The sequence below is a fragment of the Scyliorhinus torazame genome, chromosome 3, assembly GCF_047496885.1.
Source record: "Scyliorhinus torazame isolate Kashiwa2021f chromosome 3, sScyTor2.1, whole genome shotgun sequence".
Lineage (NCBI taxonomy): Eukaryota > Metazoa > Chordata > Chondrichthyes > Carcharhiniformes > Scyliorhinidae > Scyliorhinus > Scyliorhinus torazame.
In genome coordinates, this window is record NC_092709.1 from 31,426,780 (window position 1) to 31,447,557 (window position 20,778).

General features: G+C 49.7%; 1 protein-coding gene across 2 annotated transcripts in view; it reads right to left on the reverse strand.

Moving 5' to 3' along the window:
- Positions 1 to 20,778, reverse strand: part of LOC140408391 (limbin-like) — a 217,202-nt gene that overhangs the window by 147,048 nt on the left and 49,376 nt on the right. For both annotated transcript variants that reach the window (XM_072495516.1, XM_072495515.1), the window contains exon 11: positions 673 to 912. In XM_072495516.1, coding sequence (XP_072351617.1) covers positions 673 to 912 — 240 coding nt within the window. The remainder of the gene's footprint in view (positions 1 to 672; positions 913 to 20,778) is intronic.

The following is a 20,778-nucleotide window of genomic DNA, read 5'->3' on the forward strand; positions in this document are numbered from 1 at the left end:
CTACGATTCTATGATTCTGAAACGTTAACTCTGATGCTGCTAGATCTGCAGAGTTTTTCCAGCATTATCTGTTCAGGTTCAATCACGTTTTTCAAGAGTAAAACAAAACCTGAGAGAATTATGAAACATGTGTCCTGCCCTTTAATCACCTAGTTATGATTGTTATGCATAAGCTATCGGCTTGAAAATAATTTCCTCCTTCATGACGATTACACCTGCTCCCATCTTCGTCTACTTGAAGGTAGGCTTCCCCTGTCAGAACAGGGTCCTGTGTCCCAGCAGTGCTGAAGATCTTATAGTTTGGGATTGATGAATCTTCCTTGTTTGCATTGAACCAGTCTCAGAACTGTGGATGTCCCTACACCACATGGGCTGCAGCGGTTCACGAAGGTGATTTATCACCACCTTCTCAAGGGCAATTAGGGGTGGGCACAAAAATGCTGGACTATTCAGTGATGCCCTCACCCCGTGAAATAATTTTTAAAAATGTGAACAGCAGTGCAGAACTAATCCCTGCAGGTCTTCATTCAGCAAAAATAATAGACGAGCTGGCTAGCTGGCTTACTGTTTGAACACCTTACTCTGCCACATAGTTACTCCCATGGCATACTGGGAACACCTTCGCAATAATTTTTCTTCAGAATAGTGCTTTAGTGGCACCATCATTTCTACCTGAAAGTGCCAATTTTCATGCAGAAGTTGGCTGGCTGAAGTTGCATCAAATTCCTCCTGCCTGGTGACCTCCGTCAGCTGGTCAAAGATGATGGATCGGAATGCCTGTCTCAGGCGTACAACCAGCTCCCTCCGGGCATTTCCCGAAACTTCTTGATGTGCCACCAAAAGCGAGTACTTTAGTCGTTCCTGCTCCAATGTGTGCAATTGGTCCAAATCCTCTCTGCACTGTGAGGCAACCTCAAGAAACAGCACAAATAAATCTTTAAAAATACCATCAGACCATCTCTTTAATCCTCCCACAGCCCCCTTATTTATATTGCTCGAGCTTATTCTTTACTGGTACTTTATTTGATCGGTATTGGTGTTGTAAAATTAAAGAATTAGTGTTGTGAAATCAAAGGAAAACTAATATCGTCAGACAGCTGGTCTTTAACTGGGACAGCACATACTTAGAGAACATGACGTGCTACGTCACAGGCAAGGTTTTGTCCAACTCATGGGAATCATAAAATCAATTCACTGAAAGTCGTAGACACGATGTTTTATTTTGCAAAACCCACATGTGAAGCGCCAAGGTGGCCAGGTTGTATCTTGCCCGTGCCGGGCCCAGGGGAGCCCTTATGAGAGGGGTGCGGGGGCTCAAGGACCCGCTCATTGGTAAGTTGGGGCATTGGCGGGGATCCGAAGGATGTGGTGGGGGGTTCAGAGATCAGGGTGCAATTTCCCGTACTGGTAATTGCGGCCTTGGTTGGACTTTCCTTGCCAAGGCCCAGAAATTAAGAGTCCCATTTAAAAGCGGGGTCCCTCTCGGTGCTGCCAGCCCCAGGAAACACCCGGCTGAACGTGCTCGACACTGGACTCGGTTTCATTTCTGTGAAATAGTGTCCTCTAGCTTTACATTCCAAGAGATAACATTCATGCACTACTGACTCTTAGTTGCACAATTAGTTTGAGGTTAATCCGAATAGACTTTCCCATCCTTTAAATTGTAGGCACAATGACTGGCATTGGGGGGGGGGGGGGGGGTTGTAGGCACAATGACTGGCATTGGGGGGGGGGGGGGTGAATGAGCTGCTCTGGTGCTACCCATGTGCCATGATGTCATTTTGAATGTGAATTATTTATTAATGGACATTAAATTTAATAACAGAATACTTTTAATAATTGATGCTACACTATGAAATGTTTATTACAATCCTAAATAATCTTTCCCAAAGACATTGTGGTAATAAGAGTCAAGGAGTCTTCAAAGAAATCCTGAGCACAAAACATTTTAGGTCTGTAAGTATGGTGGAAAGCAAAACTCACTGGAAAGAATTACTCCTCTCACGCACACCGAAAATCTGTCCAATCCTAACAAGCTTAACAACAACATCGACACACACTCAGTTTGATTATTTTGTAAAAAGATCTATAGCTTCAACTTCAATCGGGCTTTTCTCCCCCTGTCAAACCAATCTGGCTATTCCCCCTCAAAGAAAATCCACTTTCATCAATCCGCTAGAAAGCCTCTATTTACTCTAAAACACAGCCACAAAGAGAATTCAGAGATGTGGATTTGAACTGAGGTCAGAGGAAGAAAATCAAAGTCTGCAAAAATTGATGGCCACAACATAATGTCTCAATTTGTACACATAAGACCAGCGAGATGAAAAAGCCAGCTTGGGATGGGGGAGAGGTAGCGACTTGGAGGATGGAAGCAATTGGACGAGAGGCTATAAGTCAGGGCGGGGGGTGGGGGGGAAAACCCGATGGACTAGGAGAAGCACTCTTGCACATTCTGTCTTCACATTCAGCTCAGTATTTTTTTGATAAAGCAGCTAGTTCAGCTGAGCATTCAAGATGACAGATGGAAAGAGCCATGTGCTGAAAGAACGGTAAAGCTTTGGAGTTCTTTACCCCAGGAAGCTGTGGAGCGGGGAGGCTGAGTCCGTGAACATTTTCAAGGCTAAGATTGATGGGTGCTTAATCCGGAGGGGAGGGCAATTAAGGTTGCAGAGATGAGACAGGAAAGTGGACTTAGTGAGTGTGAGGTCAACCATGATCTTATTAAAAGGCGGGGCAGGCTCGAAGGGCTGAATGGCCTACTCCTGTTACTATTTCTCATGGTCTTATGATTGAAGCTGAGAAAAATAATCAATAAATTAGTGTAATGTAAGGTGTAAGATTAGATTGGTGATCTAGGATTTTACTTGATGTACTCAGAACTTTGGCTTTTCTTCAGAAAATTAAATTTCAGTAAAGATTTGAAGGAACATGCTTTGTTTATAAAAATAAGGCAAAGGTGTAATGACAAACCTAGCAACTATAGGCCGATCGGTATAACGTGGGTGGTGGAAAGCTTTTAGAAATGATAACAATCACAAGTGTGGATTAATTAAGGAAAGCAAGCACAGATTTGTTAAAGTTAAATGGAGTTTAACTAACATGATTGAGTTGTTCGTTGAGGTAACAAAGAAGACAGATGAGGGCAATGCAGTTCATGTTGTCAAGCTGGGCCAAAGGGCCTGTTTCCATGCTGTAAACATCTATGACTATGACTCTATGGTGTACAGGGACTTCCAAAAGGCATTTGGCAAATTGCTACATATGGAGGTGACAGGGACCTGGCCGACTAGTTGCAGAGTCAGTGGATTTGTTTGGTGGGCCCTACCTCTTTTAGGAAGGGCCCACCAAACAAAACGCCAGTCAGGCACTTAACTGGGCAGTGGTGAGCTTTCCCTGTGACCAAGAACCCTGGGGCTGGAGGTGCTACTCACTGAGAGCTGACGCCCTCTGAACAACAGAGCCACTGGGGAGGCGGTGGTTGCTGCTATGACACTCAGCCACGGCCTAGTATCATCACCGGATCCCATGGGGGCCATCAGCAAGGGCACAAGTGAGAGTCTCAGTAGGCCGGTCATCCCTTCCTAATACTGGCCCCTTGTCAGACAATGATTGCCTTTGAATGAGGGTTTCACCCCCCCACAAGCACCCCAAGCATGGGTTTTCTAGTCATGCTCCCCACATGGTGAACTCTCCCCAATACCAGTGGCGGCAGGATGAGGCGGAGGCCCTTATTGAGGCCCTGAGGGTGCGGCGGAGGCAGACACAATTCTGGCTTTCAAAAATACGCATCTGAAGAGAAATAATTGCAGGCCTATGGGGAGAAGAAGATGGGAGATGGGACTATGAGTTTCTATTGCAGAGAGCTGTCCCACACAAAATAGACCGAATGTCCTCCTTCTTAGCTGTAACCATTCTAAGATGAGGAATAAGATGGGTTTGATGCGGTTTCCTAATCCAAATATTTCAGTGGCTGAGAATTTGTGTCGAACTTCTAATTTTGAACCGTCTTGACTTTCCTTTTTACGTACAGCAATTCTACTATTGCATGAACCTCGGGGCTCCTTTTTCTTCAACAGGGGACTGTTCCTTATGGCCAGTTCACAACCACAGGCCAGTGCAAACTGACCTCTAACCTATCATCCCTTCACGATGGAACACTGATCAGCTTTTTATATGATCGCACCCGATTAACTTGCCCCAAAATATCAGCAATTGCACTAATCACATTAGCATGTTGGAAAGGTGCAATACAGGCTTTTACTAAGCTAGTTTAAAATCATCATAGTTGTCAGCCACGTAATTGCTCCCCCTATAGTTTTAAAAACACGGTACAGTATTTTACGGGCTCGCTGCGGATGCCCCCGGCCTGGAGACAGTAATATCTCCTGGGCAGAAGGGCAATATAATCCTCACCAAAATAAATGTTGCGAAAGCCATATTACCGTATTGATAGCAACTTTTCAATTTTACAATATAGTTCGGGAGGGATAGGTTGAAGACTATGGACTTGATTCAACTAACTGGGAACAAACTCCCATAACGAGGCGTTTAGCCAGGTGTTTCCCAGCGCTCGCAGCACTGACAAACACATGGCTATGCAACACAACTCACTTTGTTTAAGGGGCCTAAGCAGGGAACGTGTGGCCGAGGTCTCACTTAGCTCCTTTTTGAGTGGAGCTCCCCAGTGGCACCCAAAGCAACCCCCCCCCCCCAACGCACTATCGCAACAACCCAACACCCACGTTGAGCACCCCCGGCCCAATTGCACATGCACAAAAATGCCACTTTGACAGTACCAGTGTGGCACCTTGGCAGTGCCCATTCCAGCCAGCAGTGCCACCTGAACATCTTGGCAATGAGAGGCTGGCACCCAAGTGGCATTGCCAGAATGCCAGGCTGGCAGTGCTAGGGTTCCCAGGTGGCACCAGCAATGCCAGGGAACCACCAAGGTCAAAGGACATGCAGCTGGAGGCCTCCGATCCGCTGGGAGACGCCCACGAGTGCCGTTCCATCTGGTCCTCGTTTGTGGGGTGTTATGGGCCAGGTTTTAGAGAACACCAAAGTATATTATGGAGTTCACCTGACCCACAACTTTTAAATAGATTTTGATTATGGGGAGCACAAGGGCCCACTTTACAGGTGTGATGCAACAGAGAACTAAAAGTATTTTTAAAACAAAAGCAATGCTTATTCTATAAATCCAGTTAACATGTTATAAACCCACAGTAAACATCTTACCAACTACCAACACTGATAACCCCCCCAAAAGATGCAATACTCTATAGATAACCCTCAATGACTTTCCAAACAACATCCATAAGTCAAAAAACCCTTTTAAACAAAGACAGTAGGTTTGCAATCCTTACAGAAACAGGTATTACTTTGAAATCATCAAGTGATCTGGAGATATTCTTTAGATTGCAGGGAGCTCAATACGCATCTGCTTGGTTTGAATACAGCTCTCCAACTGAAAGCAAAACTAAACAGAGCCAAAACGAGCTTTCAGCTCCACCCACACAATGACATCACTGCAGCCATTTGACAAAGCACACTTTTCTTAAAGGGACATTCTCATGACAGAGGACCAGTGCTGAACGGCGCTCGTCCGAGGTCTCCAAGGTGAAAGGGATGAATCCCAAAGCCTCAGGTATCTGCATATTACAGTGAGACTAGCTGTCTCGCTCTAATATGCAGATTTGCCAAAAAAGGATTCCGCCCACAATGGGCGGGATTTACAGCGCAACATCTCACGAGGTCGCATTGGATCTTGCGAGATGTTGCAAGCTGGGTAGATCCCAGGACTGGGGTGTCCCGGCATTTATTGGCCAGACTCTGCTGCAGTGAGCTGCTTTTCAGGTGCAGTGTAGCAAATGGATCGCGCCCCAAATCTGGAATTTCCCAGTCTCTCACGGGGAAAAATAATTTGGTGATCCAGCAAAATGTCCATTGACTTTTGGTGGGAATTTCCAGTCGCGCCATGGAAGGTGGAACCAGAAAATCCCAGTTGCTAGTAGGGATGTGGGATTTCTATGTTGGCAAGCAGGTATTCTTCAAATAGACTCGTTATATATCAGTGCGGATATTTATATTATCAGCGCAGTTTGTAGAACGCATCCATAAGTTAATGATGTTCTCCTTGTTTGCTTTCTCATATGTTAACAGTGTTTGAAAATGTGCATGCATTTCAATGTATTGTGTGAGTATTCAACATAAACTCATAACTATTTTCTGTAAAACTGTCCTTCAAGATCATTCCGCATACACCAAATGTCACTGAAGTGACTCTTTATCCAAGTTACAAATAACATATTATGGGGTTGCAAAGTTAAATTATGCTTCCTTGCCCTTCTCGACCTCTGTGCATGCAGTTTCCAACATTGTTGATGGTAAATCCGCTCCTCAAATACTTCTCTCGCTTTCATTCAAGTAAGTAGAATTGCAATCGTTTGGTTTGATTCTTATGTATCTATGGCAGTTAGAGAATCACTTGTGATGGATTTGCTGCCAGCTCCTGCTTTGTTGCCTCTGGTATCACCTAAGGATCTATCCTGGGCCCCCTCATATCCAGTACTGGATGAGCAGGAACTTTCACCAATATTTGGAACACCAAAGCCATTGGGCTGAATTCTCCGTCGTCGAGATTCTCTGTTTTGCCGGCAGCCTGGGGGTTTCCCGATGGCGTGGGACTGCCCCACAATGGGAAACCCCATTGAGCAGCTGGTGAAACGGAGAACCTGATGGCGTGTTGAACCAGGAATCTGGGCCGGGATTCTCCAATAATGGGGCTATGTCCCCACGCCTGCCAGAAAACCGGCGCGAATCATTCCGGACTTTTTTCTAAAAAGTCTAGGGTGATTCTCCGTTTGTAAGGGGGCTAGCAGTGCCCCGGCATGCGCCGCGCAGCTCCTGCTGCCGATACGGGGCCCTGCACCTCCGGCTGCGGCGCTGGCTCCGCTCGACATGGCGGACCCACACAGCGGGCTGGCGCCGAAGAAGGAGGCCCCGATCGTGGGCCTGGCTATCATGGAGACCGCCCCTGGAGACTGATCCCCCCGCCCCCCACCAGGACGGCCACCGCAGCCGCGAAGCCGTTCTCCCACCGGAGACCCATGCCGGCTGGAACTCGGCCGGTCGACCGTGGAGAATCATCGCGGGGACCTCCTTCAACGGCCCCCAACTGGCGCCGCGTCGACCGCATGCAGAGAATCGCGCGAAGGTGTCGCAGGTCCGATGCCCCATTCTCCACCTCCGCGCCGGCTCAGAGAATCCCGACCCTAGTGCGGCGGGACCCGCCCGTTGTCTTTGGCCTCTAAAATAAACGCTGTTCCCTTGTCATTTGACAGTTCCAGAGGTCTGAGACTAAACCAGGGATTTGGTTAACCATGCTATCATATTTGGCCCTGAGATGAGATTCTAACCACATATTCGTGTTATCACTGAGACTGCCTCGTTCGACCTATGTAACATCACTTGCCTCCTCCCCAACCTCTGTTCAGTTGCTGTTGAAATCCCCACCCCTGCCTTTATTATTTCTGGACTGGACTATTCCAGTGTAATCCTGGTTGGCCGTCCACATTTTGCCCGCTGTAGACTCTCATTGTCCAAAACTTTGCAGCATGTGCCTTTATTCACACCAAGTCTTGTTTACCAGTCACCGTCCCGTTGACCAGTCACCGTCCCGTTGACCAGTCACCGTCCCGTTGACCAGTCACCGTCCCGTTGACCAGTCACCGTCCCGTTGACCAGACACCGTCCCGTTTACCAGACACCGTCCCGTTTACCAGACATCGTCCTGTTGACCAGTCACCGTCCCGTTTACCAGCCACCATCCTGTTTACCAAACATCGTCCTGTTTACCCATCACTGCCCTGTTTACCAGACACCGTCCCGTTTACCAGACACCGCCCTGTTTACCCGTCACCGTCCTGTTTACCCGTCACCGTCCTGTTGACGAGTCATCGTCCTGTTTACCTGTCACCGTCCTGTTTACCAGACACCGCCCTGTTTACCCGTCACCGTCCTGTTTACCCGTCACCGTCCTGTTTACCCGTCACCGTCCTGTTTACCAGTCATTGTCCTGTTTACCAGACATCGTCCTGTTTACCAGTCATTGTCCTGTGTACCTGACACCGTCCTGTTTACCCATCACTGCCCTGTTTACCAGTCATTGTCCTGTTTACCAGACACCGTCCCGTTTACCCGTCACCGTCCTGTTTACCAGTCATCGTCCTGTTTACCCGTCACCGTCCCGTTTACCAGTCATTGTCCTGTTTACCTGACACCGTCCTGTTTACCAGTCACCGTCCTGTTTAACAGTCATTGTCCTGTTTACCAGTCATCGTCCTGTTTACCAGTCATTGTCCTGTTTACCAGTCATTGTCCTGTTTACCAGTCATTGTCCTGTTTACCAGTCACCGTCCTGTTTACCAGTCATTGTCCTGTTTACCAGTCATTGTCCTGTTTACCTGACACCGTCCTGTTTACCAGTCATCGTCCTGTTTACCAGTCACCGTCCTGTTTTCCAGTCATTGTCCTGTTTACCTGACACCGTCCTGTTTAACAGTCACCGTCCTGTTTAACAGTCACCGTCCTGTTTACCAGTCACCGTCCTGTTTACCCGTCACCGTCCTGTTTACCCGTCACCGTCCTGTTTACCCAACACCGTCCTGTTTAACAGTCACCGTCCTGTTTAACAGTCACCGTCCTGTTTACCAGTCACCGTCCTGTTTACCCATCACTGCCCTGTTTACCAGACACCGTCCCGTTTACCAGACACCGTCCCGTTTACCAGTCATTGTCCTGTTTACCCGTCACCGTCCTGTTTACCCGTCACCGCCCTGTTTACCAGACACCGTCCTGTTTACCAGTCACCGTCCCGTTTACCAGACACGGTCCCGTTTACCAGACACGGTCCCGTTTACCAGACACCGTCCTGTTTATCAGTCACCGTCCTGTTTACCAGTCACCATCCTGTTTACCAGACACCGTCCTGTTGACCAGTCACCGTCCTGTTTACTAGTCACCGTCCTGTTTACCAGACACGGTCCCGTTTACCAGTCGCCATCCTGTTTACCCGTCACCGTCCTGTTTACCAGTCACCGCCCTGTTGACCAGTCACCGTCCTGTTTACCCGTCACCGTCCTCTAGTCACCGTCCTGTTTACCCATCACCGTCCTGTTGACCAGTCACCGTCCTGTTTACCCGTCACCGTCCTGTTTACTAGTCACCGTCCTGTTTACCCGTCACCGCCCTGTTTACCCGTCACCGCCCTGTTTACCCGTCACCGCCCTGTTTACCCGTCACCGCCCTGTTTACCAGTCACCACCCTGTTTACCAGTCACCGTCCTGTTTACCCGTCACCGCCCTGTTTACCAGTCACCGCCCTGTTTACCCGTCACCGTCCTGTTTACCAGACACGGTCCCGTTTACCAGTCGCCGTCCTGTTTACTAGTCACCGTCCTGTTTACCCATCACCGTCCTGTTTACCAGTCACCGCCCTGTTGACCCATCACCGCCCTGTTGACCCATCACCGCCCTGTTTACCCGTCACCGCCCTGTTGACCCGTCACCGCCCTGTTGACCAGTCACCGCCCTGTTGACCCGTCACCGCCCTGTTGACCCGTCACCGTCCTGTTGACCAGTCACCGTCCTGTTTACCCGTCACCGCCCTGTTTACCAGTCATTGTCCTGTTTACCAGTCACCGCCCTGTTGACCCATCACCGCCCTGTTGACCCATCACCGTCCTGTTTACCCGTCACCGCCCTGTTTACCCGTCACCGCCCTGTTTACCAGTCATTGTCCTGTTTACCAGTCACCGCCCTGTTGACCCATCACCGCCCTGTTGACCCATCACCGCCCTGTTTACCCGTCACCGCCCTGTTGACCAGTCACCGTCCTGTTGACCAGTCACCGTCCTGTTGACGAGTCATCATCCTGTTTACCCGTCACCGCCCTGTTGACCAGTCACCGTCCTGTTGACCAGTCACCGTCCTGTTTACCAGTCACCGTCCTGTTTACCAGTCATTGTCCTGTTTACCAGTCACCGCCCTGTTGACCCATCACCGCCCTGTTGACCCATCACCGCCCTGTTGACCAGTCACCGCCCTGTTGACCAGTCACCGTCCTGTTGACCAGTCACCGTCCTGTTGACGAGTCATCATCCTGTTTACCCGTCACCGCCCTGTTGACCAGTCACCGTCCTGTTGACCAGTCACCGTCCTGTTTACCAGTCACCGTCCTGTTTACCAGTCACCGCCCTGTTTACCAGTCACCGTCCTGTTTACCAGTCACCGTCCTGTTTACCCGTCACCGTCCTGTTTACCAGTCACCGCCCTGTTTACCCGTCACCGCCCTGTTTACCCGTCACCGTCCTGTTGACCAGTCACCGTCCTGTTGACCAGTCACCGTCCTGTTTACCCGTCACCGTCCTGTTTACCCATCACTGCCCTGTTTACCAGTCACCGTCCTGTTTACCCATCACTGCCCTGTTTACCAGTCACCGTCCTGTTTACCAGTCACCGTCCTGTTTACCCGTCACCGCCCTGTTTACCAGTCACCGTCCTGTTTACCCGTCACCGTCCTGTTTACCAGTCACCGCCCTGTTTACCCGTCACCGCCCTGTTTACCCGTCACCGCCCTGTTTACCCGTCACCGCCCTGTTGACCCGTCACCGCCCTGTTGACCAGTCACCGTCCTGTTGACGAGTCACCGTCCTGTTTACCCGTCACTGCCCTGTTTACCAGTCACCGTCCTGTTTACCAGTCACCGTCCTGTTTACCCATCACTGCCCTGTTTACCAGTCACCGCCCTGTTGACCCGTCACCGTCCTGTTGACCAGACACCGTCCTGTTTACCCGTCACCGCCCTGTTTACCCATCACCGTCCTGTTTACCAGTCACCGTCCTGTTTACCCGTCACTGCCCTGTTTACCCGTCACCGTCCTGTTTACCCGTCACCGTCCTGTTTACCCGTCACCGTCCTGTTTACCAGTCACCGTCCTGTTTACCAGTCACCGTCCTGTTTACCAGTCACCGTCCTGTTTACCAGTCACCGTCCCGTTTACCAGACACTGCCCTGTTTACCCATCACCGTCCTGTTTACCAGTCACCGTCCTGTTTACCAGTCACCGTCCTGTTTACCCGTCACCGTCCCGTTTACCAGACACTGCCCTGTTTACCAGTCATTGTCCTGTTTACCCGTCACCGTCCTGTTTACCAGACACGGTCCTGTTTACCAGACGCGGTCCTGTTGACCAGTCACCGTCCTGTTGACCAGTCACCGTCCTGTTGACCAGTCACCGTCCCGTTTACCAGACATCGTCCTGTTTACCCATCACTGCCCTGTTTACCCGTCACCGTCCTGTTTACCAGACACCGCCCTGTTTACCCGTCACCGTCCTGTTTACCAGTCACCGTCCTGTTTACCAGTCACCGTCCTGTTTACCAGACACCGCCCTGTTTACCCATCACCGTCCTGTTTACCAGTCACCGTCCTGTTTACCCATCACCGTCCTGTTTACCAGTCACCGTCCTGTTTACCCGTCACCGTCCTGTTTACCCGTCACCGTCCTGTTTACCAGTCATTGTCCTGTTTACCAGACATTGTCCTGTTTACCCATCACCGTCCTGTTTACCAGACACCGCCCTGTTTACCAGTCACCGCCCTGTTTACCCGTCACCGTCCTGTTTACCAGACACCGCCCTGTTTACCAGTCACCGTCCTGTTTACCAGACACCGCCCTGTTTACCCATCACCGTCCTGTTTACCAGTCACCGTCCTGTTTACCCATCACCGTCCTGTTTACCCGTCACCGTCCTGTTTACCCGTCACCGTCCTGTTTACCAGTCATTGTCCTGTTTACCAGACATTGTCCTGTTTACCCATCACCGCCCTGTTTACCAGTCACCGTCCTGTTTACCAGTCACCGCCCTGTTTACCCGTCACCGCCCTGTTTACCCGTCACCGCCCTGTTTACCCGTCACCGTCCTGTTTACCCGTCACCGTCCTGTTTACCCGTCACCGCCCTGTTTACCCGTCACCGTCCTGTTTACCCGTCACCGTCCTGTTTACCAGTCACCGTCCTGTTTACCAGTCACCGCCCTGTTTACCCGTCACCGTCCTGTTTACCCGTCACCGCCCTGTTTACCCGTCACCGCCCTGTTTACCCGTCACCGCCCTGTTTACCCGTCACCGTCCTGTTTACCCGTCACCGTCCTGTTTACCCGTCACCGCCCTGTTTACCCGTCACCGCCCTGTTTACCCGTCACCGTCCTGTTTACCAGTCACCGTCCTGTTTACCCGTCACCGTCCTGTTTACCCGTCACCGTCCTGTTTACCAGTCACCGCCCTGTTGACCCGTCACCGCCCTGTTTACCCGTCACCGTCCTGTTTACCCGTCACCGTCCTGTTTACCCGTCACCGTCCTGTTTACCCGTCACCGCCCTGTTTACCCGTCACCGCCCTGTTTACCCGTCACCGCCCTGTTTACCCGTCACCGTCCTGTTTACCCGTCACCGTCCTGTTTACCCGTCACCGTCCTGTTTACCCGTCACCGTCCTGTTTACCAGTCACCGTCCTGTTTACCCGTCACCGTCCTGTTTACCAGTCACCGCCCTGTTGACCCGTCACCGCCCTGTTTACCCGTCACCGTCCTGTTTACCCGTCACCGTCCTGTTTACCCGTCACCGTCCTGTTTACCAGTCACCGTCCTGTTTACCCGTCACCGTCCTGTTTACCCGTCACCGTCCTGTTTACCAGTCATTGTCCTGTTTACCAGACATTGTCCTGTTTACCCATCACCGCCCTGTTTACCAGTCACCGTCCTGTTTACCAGTCACCGCCCTGTTTACCCGTCACCGCCCTGTTTACCCGTCACCGTCCTGTTTACCCGTCACCGCCCTGTTTACCCGTCACCGTCCTGTTTACCCGTCACCGTCCTGTTTACCAGTCACCGTCCTGTTTACCAGTCACCGCCCTGTTTACCCGTCACCGTCCTGTTTACCAGTCACCGCCCTGTTTACCCGTCACCGCCCTGTTTACCCGTCACCGCCCTGTTTACCCGTCACCGTCCTGTTTACCCGTCACCGTCCTGTTTACCCGTCACCGCCCGGTTTACCCGTCACCGTCCTGTTTACCCGTCACCGTCCTGTTTACCAGTCACCGTCCTGTTTACCAGTCACCGTCCTGTTTACCCGTCACCGTCCTGTTTACCAGTCACCGCCCTGTTTACCCGTCACCGTCCTGTTTACCCGTCACCGTCCTGTTTACCCGTCACCGTCCTGTTTACCCGTCACCGCCCTGTTTACCAGTCATCGTCCTGTTTACCCGTCACCGCCCTGTTTACCCGTCACCGTCCTGTTTACCAGTCACCGTCCTGTTTACCCGTCACCGTCCTGTTTACCCGTCACCGTCCTGTTTACCCGTCACCGCCCTGTTTACCAGTCACCGCCCTGTTTACCCGTCACCGTCCTGTTTACCCGTCACCGTCCTGTTTACCCGTCACCGCCCTGTTTACCCGTCACCGTCCTGTTTACCCGTCACCGTCCTGTTTACCCATCACCGCCCTGTTTACCCGTCACCGTCCTGTTTACCAGTCACCGCCCTGTTTACCTGTCACCGTCCTGTTTACCCGTCACCGCCCTGTTTACCCGTCACCGTCCTGTTTACCCGTCACCGTCCTGTTTACCAGACATCGTCCTGTTTACCCATCACTGCCCTGTTTACCCGTCACCGTCCTGTTTACCCATCACTGCCCTGTTTACCAGTCACCGTCCTGTTTACCAGACATCGTCCTGTTTACCCATCACTGCCCTGTTTACCCGTCACCGTCCTGTTTACCCATCACTGCCCTGTTTACCCATCACCGTCCTGTTTACCAGACATCGTCCTGTTTACCCGTCACCGTCCTGTTTACCCGTCACCGTCCTGTTTACCCGTCACCGTCCTGTTTACCCGTCACCGTCCTGTTTACCAGACATCGCCCGGTTTACCCATCACTGCCCTGCTTACCAGACACCGTCCCGTTTACCAGTCACCGTCCCGTTTACCAGTCACCGTCCCGTTTACCAGTCACCGTCCCGTTTACCAGACACCGCCCTGTTGACGAGTCACCGTCCTGTTTACCCGTCACCGCCCTGTTTACACGTCTCGCCCGGTTTACCCATCACTGCCCTGCTTACCAGACACCGTCCCGGTTACCAGTCACCGTCCCGTTTACCAGTCACCGTCCCGTTTACCAGTCACCGTCCCGTTTACCAGTCACCGTCCCGTTTACCAGACACCGCCCTGTTGACGAGTCACCATCCTATTTACCAGTCACCGTCCTGTTTACCCGTCACCGTCCTGTTTACCCATCACCGTCCTGTTTACCAGACACCGTCCCGTTTACCAGACACCGTCCTGTTGATGAGTAATCGTCCTGTTTACCCATCACCGTCCTGTTTAACAGTCACCGTCCTGTTTACCAGACCCGGTCCTGTTGACCAGTCACCGCCCTGTTGACCAGTCACCGCCCTGTTGACCAGTCACCGCCCTGTTTACCAGTCACCGCTCTGTTGACCAGTCACCGCCCTGTTTACCAGTCACCGTCCTGTTTACCAGACCCGGTCCTGTTGACCAGTCGCCGTCCTGTTGACCAGTCGCCGTCCTGTTGACCAGTCGCCGTCCTGTTGACCAGTCGCCGTCCTGTTTACCCATCACTGCTCTGTTTACCAGACACCGTCCTGTTGACCAGTCACCGTCCTGTTGACCAGTCACCGTCCTGTTGACCAGTCGCCGTCCTGTTGACCAGTCACCGTCCTGTTGACCAGTCACCGTCCTGTTGACCAGTCGCCGTCCTGTTGACCAGTCGCCGTCCTGTTTACCCATCACTGCTCTGTTGACCAGTCACCGTCCTGTTGACCAGTCACCTTCCTGTTGACCAGTTACCATCCTGTTTACCCATCACTGCCCTGTTTACCAGACACCGTCCCGTTTATCAGACACGTCCCGTTTATCAGACACCGTCCCGTTTACCAGACACTGTCCCGTTTACCAGACACCGTCCTGTTTACCCGTCACCGTCCTGTTGACCAGTCACCGTCCTGTTGACCAGTCACCGTCCTGTTGACCAGTCACCGTCCTGTTTGCCCATCACAGCCCTGTTTACCAGTCACCATCCTGTTGACCAGTCACCGCACTGTTTACCAATGTCGATTGACCTACACCGCCCCCTGATCAAGCAACGCCTCAACTCTAAAACTTCCAGCTTCATTTTCTAATATAAATGGTAAAAGAAAAGTTTGCATTTAGATAGCTCCCTTTAAAACCACTGGACGTCTCAAATTCGTTTTGAAGTGCAGTCACTATTTTTATGCAGGAAACACGGCAGCTAAACTTTGCACAGAAAGCTCCCACATGTAGGAATGTAATAATGATCAGATAATCTGGTTATCTTGTGATATAGGTTGAGGAATATATGTCGGCGAGGACACTGGGGATAACTCCCCAGCTCTTCTTCAAAATAGTGCCGTGGGATCTTTCACATCTACCCTAGTGGGCAGATGGAGCCCCATGCTTTCTGTCTTATCCAAAGGTCAGCATCTCCGACAGTGCTGCACACTCCCAAAGTTACAACATTGGAATGTCAGCCTTGATTTTTGCACTAGATATAGGACTTGAACCAGAAACCTCTGACTCAGAAGCGAGAGTGCTACCAGCTGATCCCTGGCTGGCAATCCCCTCTGTGGCTTTGTCCCTCTCGACCTCCATAATCCACTCCAGTGTACAATCCTCCAAGATATCTGTGCTTCTTTAATCTGCTCCTTTTGAGCATCCCAGATTTGAATCATTCCACCATTGGCGGCCCTGCCTTCGGCTGACTGGATCCTAAGCTCTGAATATCCCTCCCTATACCTCTTCACAACTCAACCTATCCCTCAAAGTTTCAATAATCTTCCCGAATATCCCCCCCCAACTCGCAATATCAAATTCAGCTGGATAACTCGCGATGAAATGTCTTGGGGCATTTCAAATGTTGCATAGTGCAGCTTGTCGTTATTGGAAATAGCGACTGGTGAACACCTGCAAAATAACAGAATGCCTGTCTGCACATAAAAAATCCCAGAAGTATTACATAGCGAGCCGTTAAAATGGTCTCCACCCGTTTCTGCACTGTCCCTATTCTTGAGCCGTTTCCATTCGTTCTAGATTAAGACAGAATCTGATAGACCTGCTCAGTTGTAGGGACCAAGGCAAAAAGGGCCAGGTGCAGTACCGAGTGTGGCTTTAAAATATCCAGTAAGAAGTCTTACAACACCAAGTTAATATCCATGTTCTCCCCGTGTCTGCGTGGGTCTCACCCCCACAACCCAAGATGTGCAGGATAGGCGAGTTGGCCACACTAAATTGCCCCTTACTTCTCATAGAGCATAGAACGTACAGTGCAGAAGGAGGCTATTTGTCCCATCGAGTCTGCACCGACCCACCTAAGCCCTCACCTTCCACCCCATCCCTGCAACCCAATAACCGCTCCCAACATTTTTGGTCACTAAGGGCAATTTATCATGGCCAATTCACCCAACCTGCACGTCTTTGGACTGTGGGAGGAAACCGGAGCACCCGGAGGAAACCCACGCAGACACGGGGAGAACGTGCAGACTCCGCACAGACAGTGACCCAGCGGGGAATCGAACCTGGGACCCTGGCACTGTGAAGCCACAGTGCTATCCACACGTGCTACCGTGCTGCCCCTACTTGGATAAAAAAATAAAAGAATTGGGCACTCTAAATTAAATAAATAAAATATCCATGCATATTTATTTTGCCAAAAGCCAGCATGATAGCTGGAAATCTGAAATTAAAAACAGAAAATGCTGGAAATGCTCAGCAGATCGGGCCGCACCCTCCACGGAGAGAAACAAAGTAAATCTTTCAGGCCAATGGCCTTTCATCGGACACCCCTTGACCTGCTGTGCGTGTCCGCCATTTTCTGTTTTCACATCACATTTATTTAATGTTCCTTCATGTAAATTCTGGAGGAACCTGCCTTCCGCTCGGAAAGGTAAATGCGCGCACACAAAATAAATCAATGTACCTCTTGTGGCATTTGGCTGCAAAAGATCAAGTGAATGTGAAAGGAACCATTCTGAACGTTTTGTCAAGCATGTTATCACAGGCTGTTTCTAAATCAACCTCACAGCAATATACAAAAACACATGTTTCTAGCATTCAGCATGCATTATCTAGCAACTGTCTGACCATGCAAGCCTTGCAGCAAAATTGAACAGAAATAGCACAGAAACTGATTTAAGTGTACTGGGGTTATTTCTGTTGACCTTACGATTGCAGAAATTTGTTTGCAACAGAGTAATCTAACCGTACTGAGGTTGTACATGCATTAAACCTGGCTTAGCAGGTCGATCAGTGTGCATCAATAGGTTGTCTTACATGAACATTTTCTACTGGAAGGGGACATAAAATAATTTATCTGTAGACAATGCACATCTGAAATATGAAATGAATTCAAACCGTCTGAATAACTGTAGAACAGGTGGTCTAATTTCAGTTGTGGGCAAACTCAGAACCAACAATTCAAATCAAAATGAGTTAATAGTATTAGCCAATTCTGGTCTCTGACGCACTTTCAGAGATGGGGATTTGGGAACACAAATCGGATTTAGGAATGAGAATGGCACCTGGCCTTGGGACCCTCCCATAGTGTGATGGGGGAGTCAGGGATCGCTTCAGGAGCTCCAGAGATCGGGCACCATTTTCAAATGGCATCCCGATCTCTCGTTACACTGAGGAGTTCCGGCGAGTGGAGCTCCTCAGTGCACAAAACGGGGCTATGTGCAGCATGTTTCCCACTGTGGACATCTATCTAACCCTGGCACCTTCTAATAGCATGTTTCTCGGCGTTGAGGGCGCCGGGAAACACATGATTAAACACGCTTGTTATGGGACTTTGTTTTCATTTAGTTAAATCCCGCCCAATATACATGAGATGGACAATTATAAATCAAGAGATTCAAGAGATTTTTCTGTTTCTTGTAGAGCGTCGTAATTCTGTTATCTGAGATACTTGCACAGGATCAGCATTAACAGCAACTGCAATAACGGGTACCCTTTCTGCCACAGGCAGCTCATTACTACTTACTTCCACTGAGTCATCAGTTACGTCTGTAACTCGATCAGGAGCTTACGTGTTCAGAAACATTTCTTGTTGGCAACAGTGACTGCTGCAGCGTCTCTCCAATCCTCAAGTGGTCCACTTGTTTATGAATGATTCATTCCTCCAAGCCTACTTGTTACGACAGGAGTCCGGTCTGAGGGACAATAGCACAGGGCTAAATCGCTGGCTTTGAAAGCAGACCACGGCAGGCCAGACCCACGGTTCAATTCCTGTATCTGCCTCCCCGAACAGGCACCGGAATGGTGACTAGGGGCTTTTCACAGTAACTTCATTTGAAGCCTACTCGTGACAATAAGCGATTTTCATTTCATTTCATTTCAATGGCTGAGTTCTCTGCCTCGCGCTGCCAGTAGCCGAGTTACTAATGAGGTAGAGGATCCAGCGTCGGGGAGAAAACAGGATCCCGATCCATTTCCGATTCTACAGGCCCCCCCCTCATTGGCATCGTAATTGAGTTCATGCCTCAGCGGGAGGATTTAATTAAGACCCATTTGCATCCACTTAACGAGCTGCGCATCGTATTCTCCAGGCCCACGCGATTCTTCGGTCCCTTGGGCTGGGAATCGCGTGGGCGAGATGGTCCTGACAAACATGGCCCTGACGGAGTGAGCCAAGGGGGTGGCTCTTGAAGGGAGTTACCACAATATCCATTGGAGGGCCACCCTCCTCCACACGGTGCAAGACCTGCCAACCCACCCCAACCACTCCTTCACCATCGACCCCCTAAATAAAAGAGACCCCACCCCAGAGATTCCCTAAACAAAGAGATCTCCACACAGAGACCCCTCAGAAGAGACTCCCATCAGGACCCCCCCCAGAAGAGAGATCCCCGTCAGGAAGCCCCCCTGAATAGAGACACCTGTCTGGATGCTAGAGAGCAGTCCAGACAGAGGCAGTGAAAAATATTACTGCTTTAACACTTAACACTCACTTGGGCAATATGCTTGCTGGCTCAGACACAGGAAGCACCACGTGTCAATTCCTGGAAAGAGAAGCCAGTCAGTTGGGTTTAAACCCCCTCAGAACTTTGATCGCAAGCCCTTTATTAATTGCTCTTTGATTTTAACTTTACTAGGTTGTGATTGACAGCTTCCTCACAACCCAGCTGACAGCATTGTTCCATTCATCTTCCTTCCTCGGGATCTCCCGACATGGACCGACCGCGCCCCCGTTTTGGCGCAACCGGTAGATTGCACCCTCAGTTTCTTTCTCTGTCTAACTTGTTCATTCTGCTGTTAATTTCAATGTTTTTACCTCTTCAGTTTATTTCTCATTGCCAAGATTCCGTCTTCAAGGTTTTCTTCTCCCGATTCAATTCTTCACTTGTTCTTATTTTCTAGTTTCCGTTTTCCTAGAGTTCAGCTTATTCCTCATCGTCTCATTAAGTTCTTCTTCGTCTTAACTTCATACTGTAAATTTTGGCAACTTGTTTTCAAGTTTGCTGCCAATCATGTCATCTTGTTGTTTTAATATCTTCGAGAGCTTTAATTTTTTTTGCCGATTCCTCTTTATGTTCAATAGTTCTGAGATTCATTGGAAGTCTTTAATTCCTGCATTTCTTCCAAAAGGAATCCATCATGTACATATGCATTTCACAAATGGAACCCTCATTTCTAAATGTCTTTAACTTCAGCCAAATGCTTTTAGCTTCACTATTGGTCAGGAATCTCCAACAAAGTGTGACTAGTTTCCATTTTGCAATTCGCTCGTTGCCCTCCTTGCGGGGTCCTTCACTCCCCACTTTTTGGTGCCTTTTTTTTCCGATTGGAGGCCTTCTTTTGCCCTCTTCCTGGGGTCTTTTATTTCCCCTTTTCTGAGTTCTTCATTGCCTCTTCTAAGGTCTTCCAGTGCTTCTTCCTTGAGGTCTTCATTACCTCCTCTGTGGTCTTCCATTGCCTCTTCCCTGTGATCTTTGTTGCTTATTGCTTATGAACCTTTTGTTTTTGACAGTTGCCCTCTGTTGAGATCATGTCTGATATCCTGTCCGTAGTGGTTTGTTCCGTCTTGCGGTTGCCGCTTTAAGTGCATTACTACTTGAAATGTATTATCTCTTTTAGGGTGTGACCGTATTAAGACTGTTATTTTTTTCCCCCACTCAGCTGTTACCAGCTGTCAGTTTTCTGTGTTTTTCCTGGCCTTTTAGAGTTTTGGCACGAATCTGACTGCTCTTTTTTGAAATTTTAAAACTTACACTTTCACTGAATGAAGGTCATTTTTATCAATCTCTATAATTTTTTCATTTTATGTTTGGTTGGAGAGTCTGTTTCTTCCCTTTTTTTTCATGTGCCGGTTTTTAAACTTTCTCCTGCACTTGGAGACCCAGCGTTCTCCCGGTCCAAAGGGGGGGGTGCTGTTTTTAAAAATTTGTTCACTTTCCTTCTTTTTTAAAAAAGGTTGAGAACTCCTCTTCTTTTGTCTGAAGCCCAACAGTGCAGCAATTGCTGCCACTAAATCCACTCTGCTCTGATCCTGCACATCGGGAGCTGGTCAGGTTCAGCTTTGTGATTTTCCCGTGCTTCGGGACACCTCTCTAAAGTTCACTTGGGTATTTTTTTCTGCTTAAAGTATTGCATTCTGTGTGTTCTTTATTTCAAAAAGCTTTGCA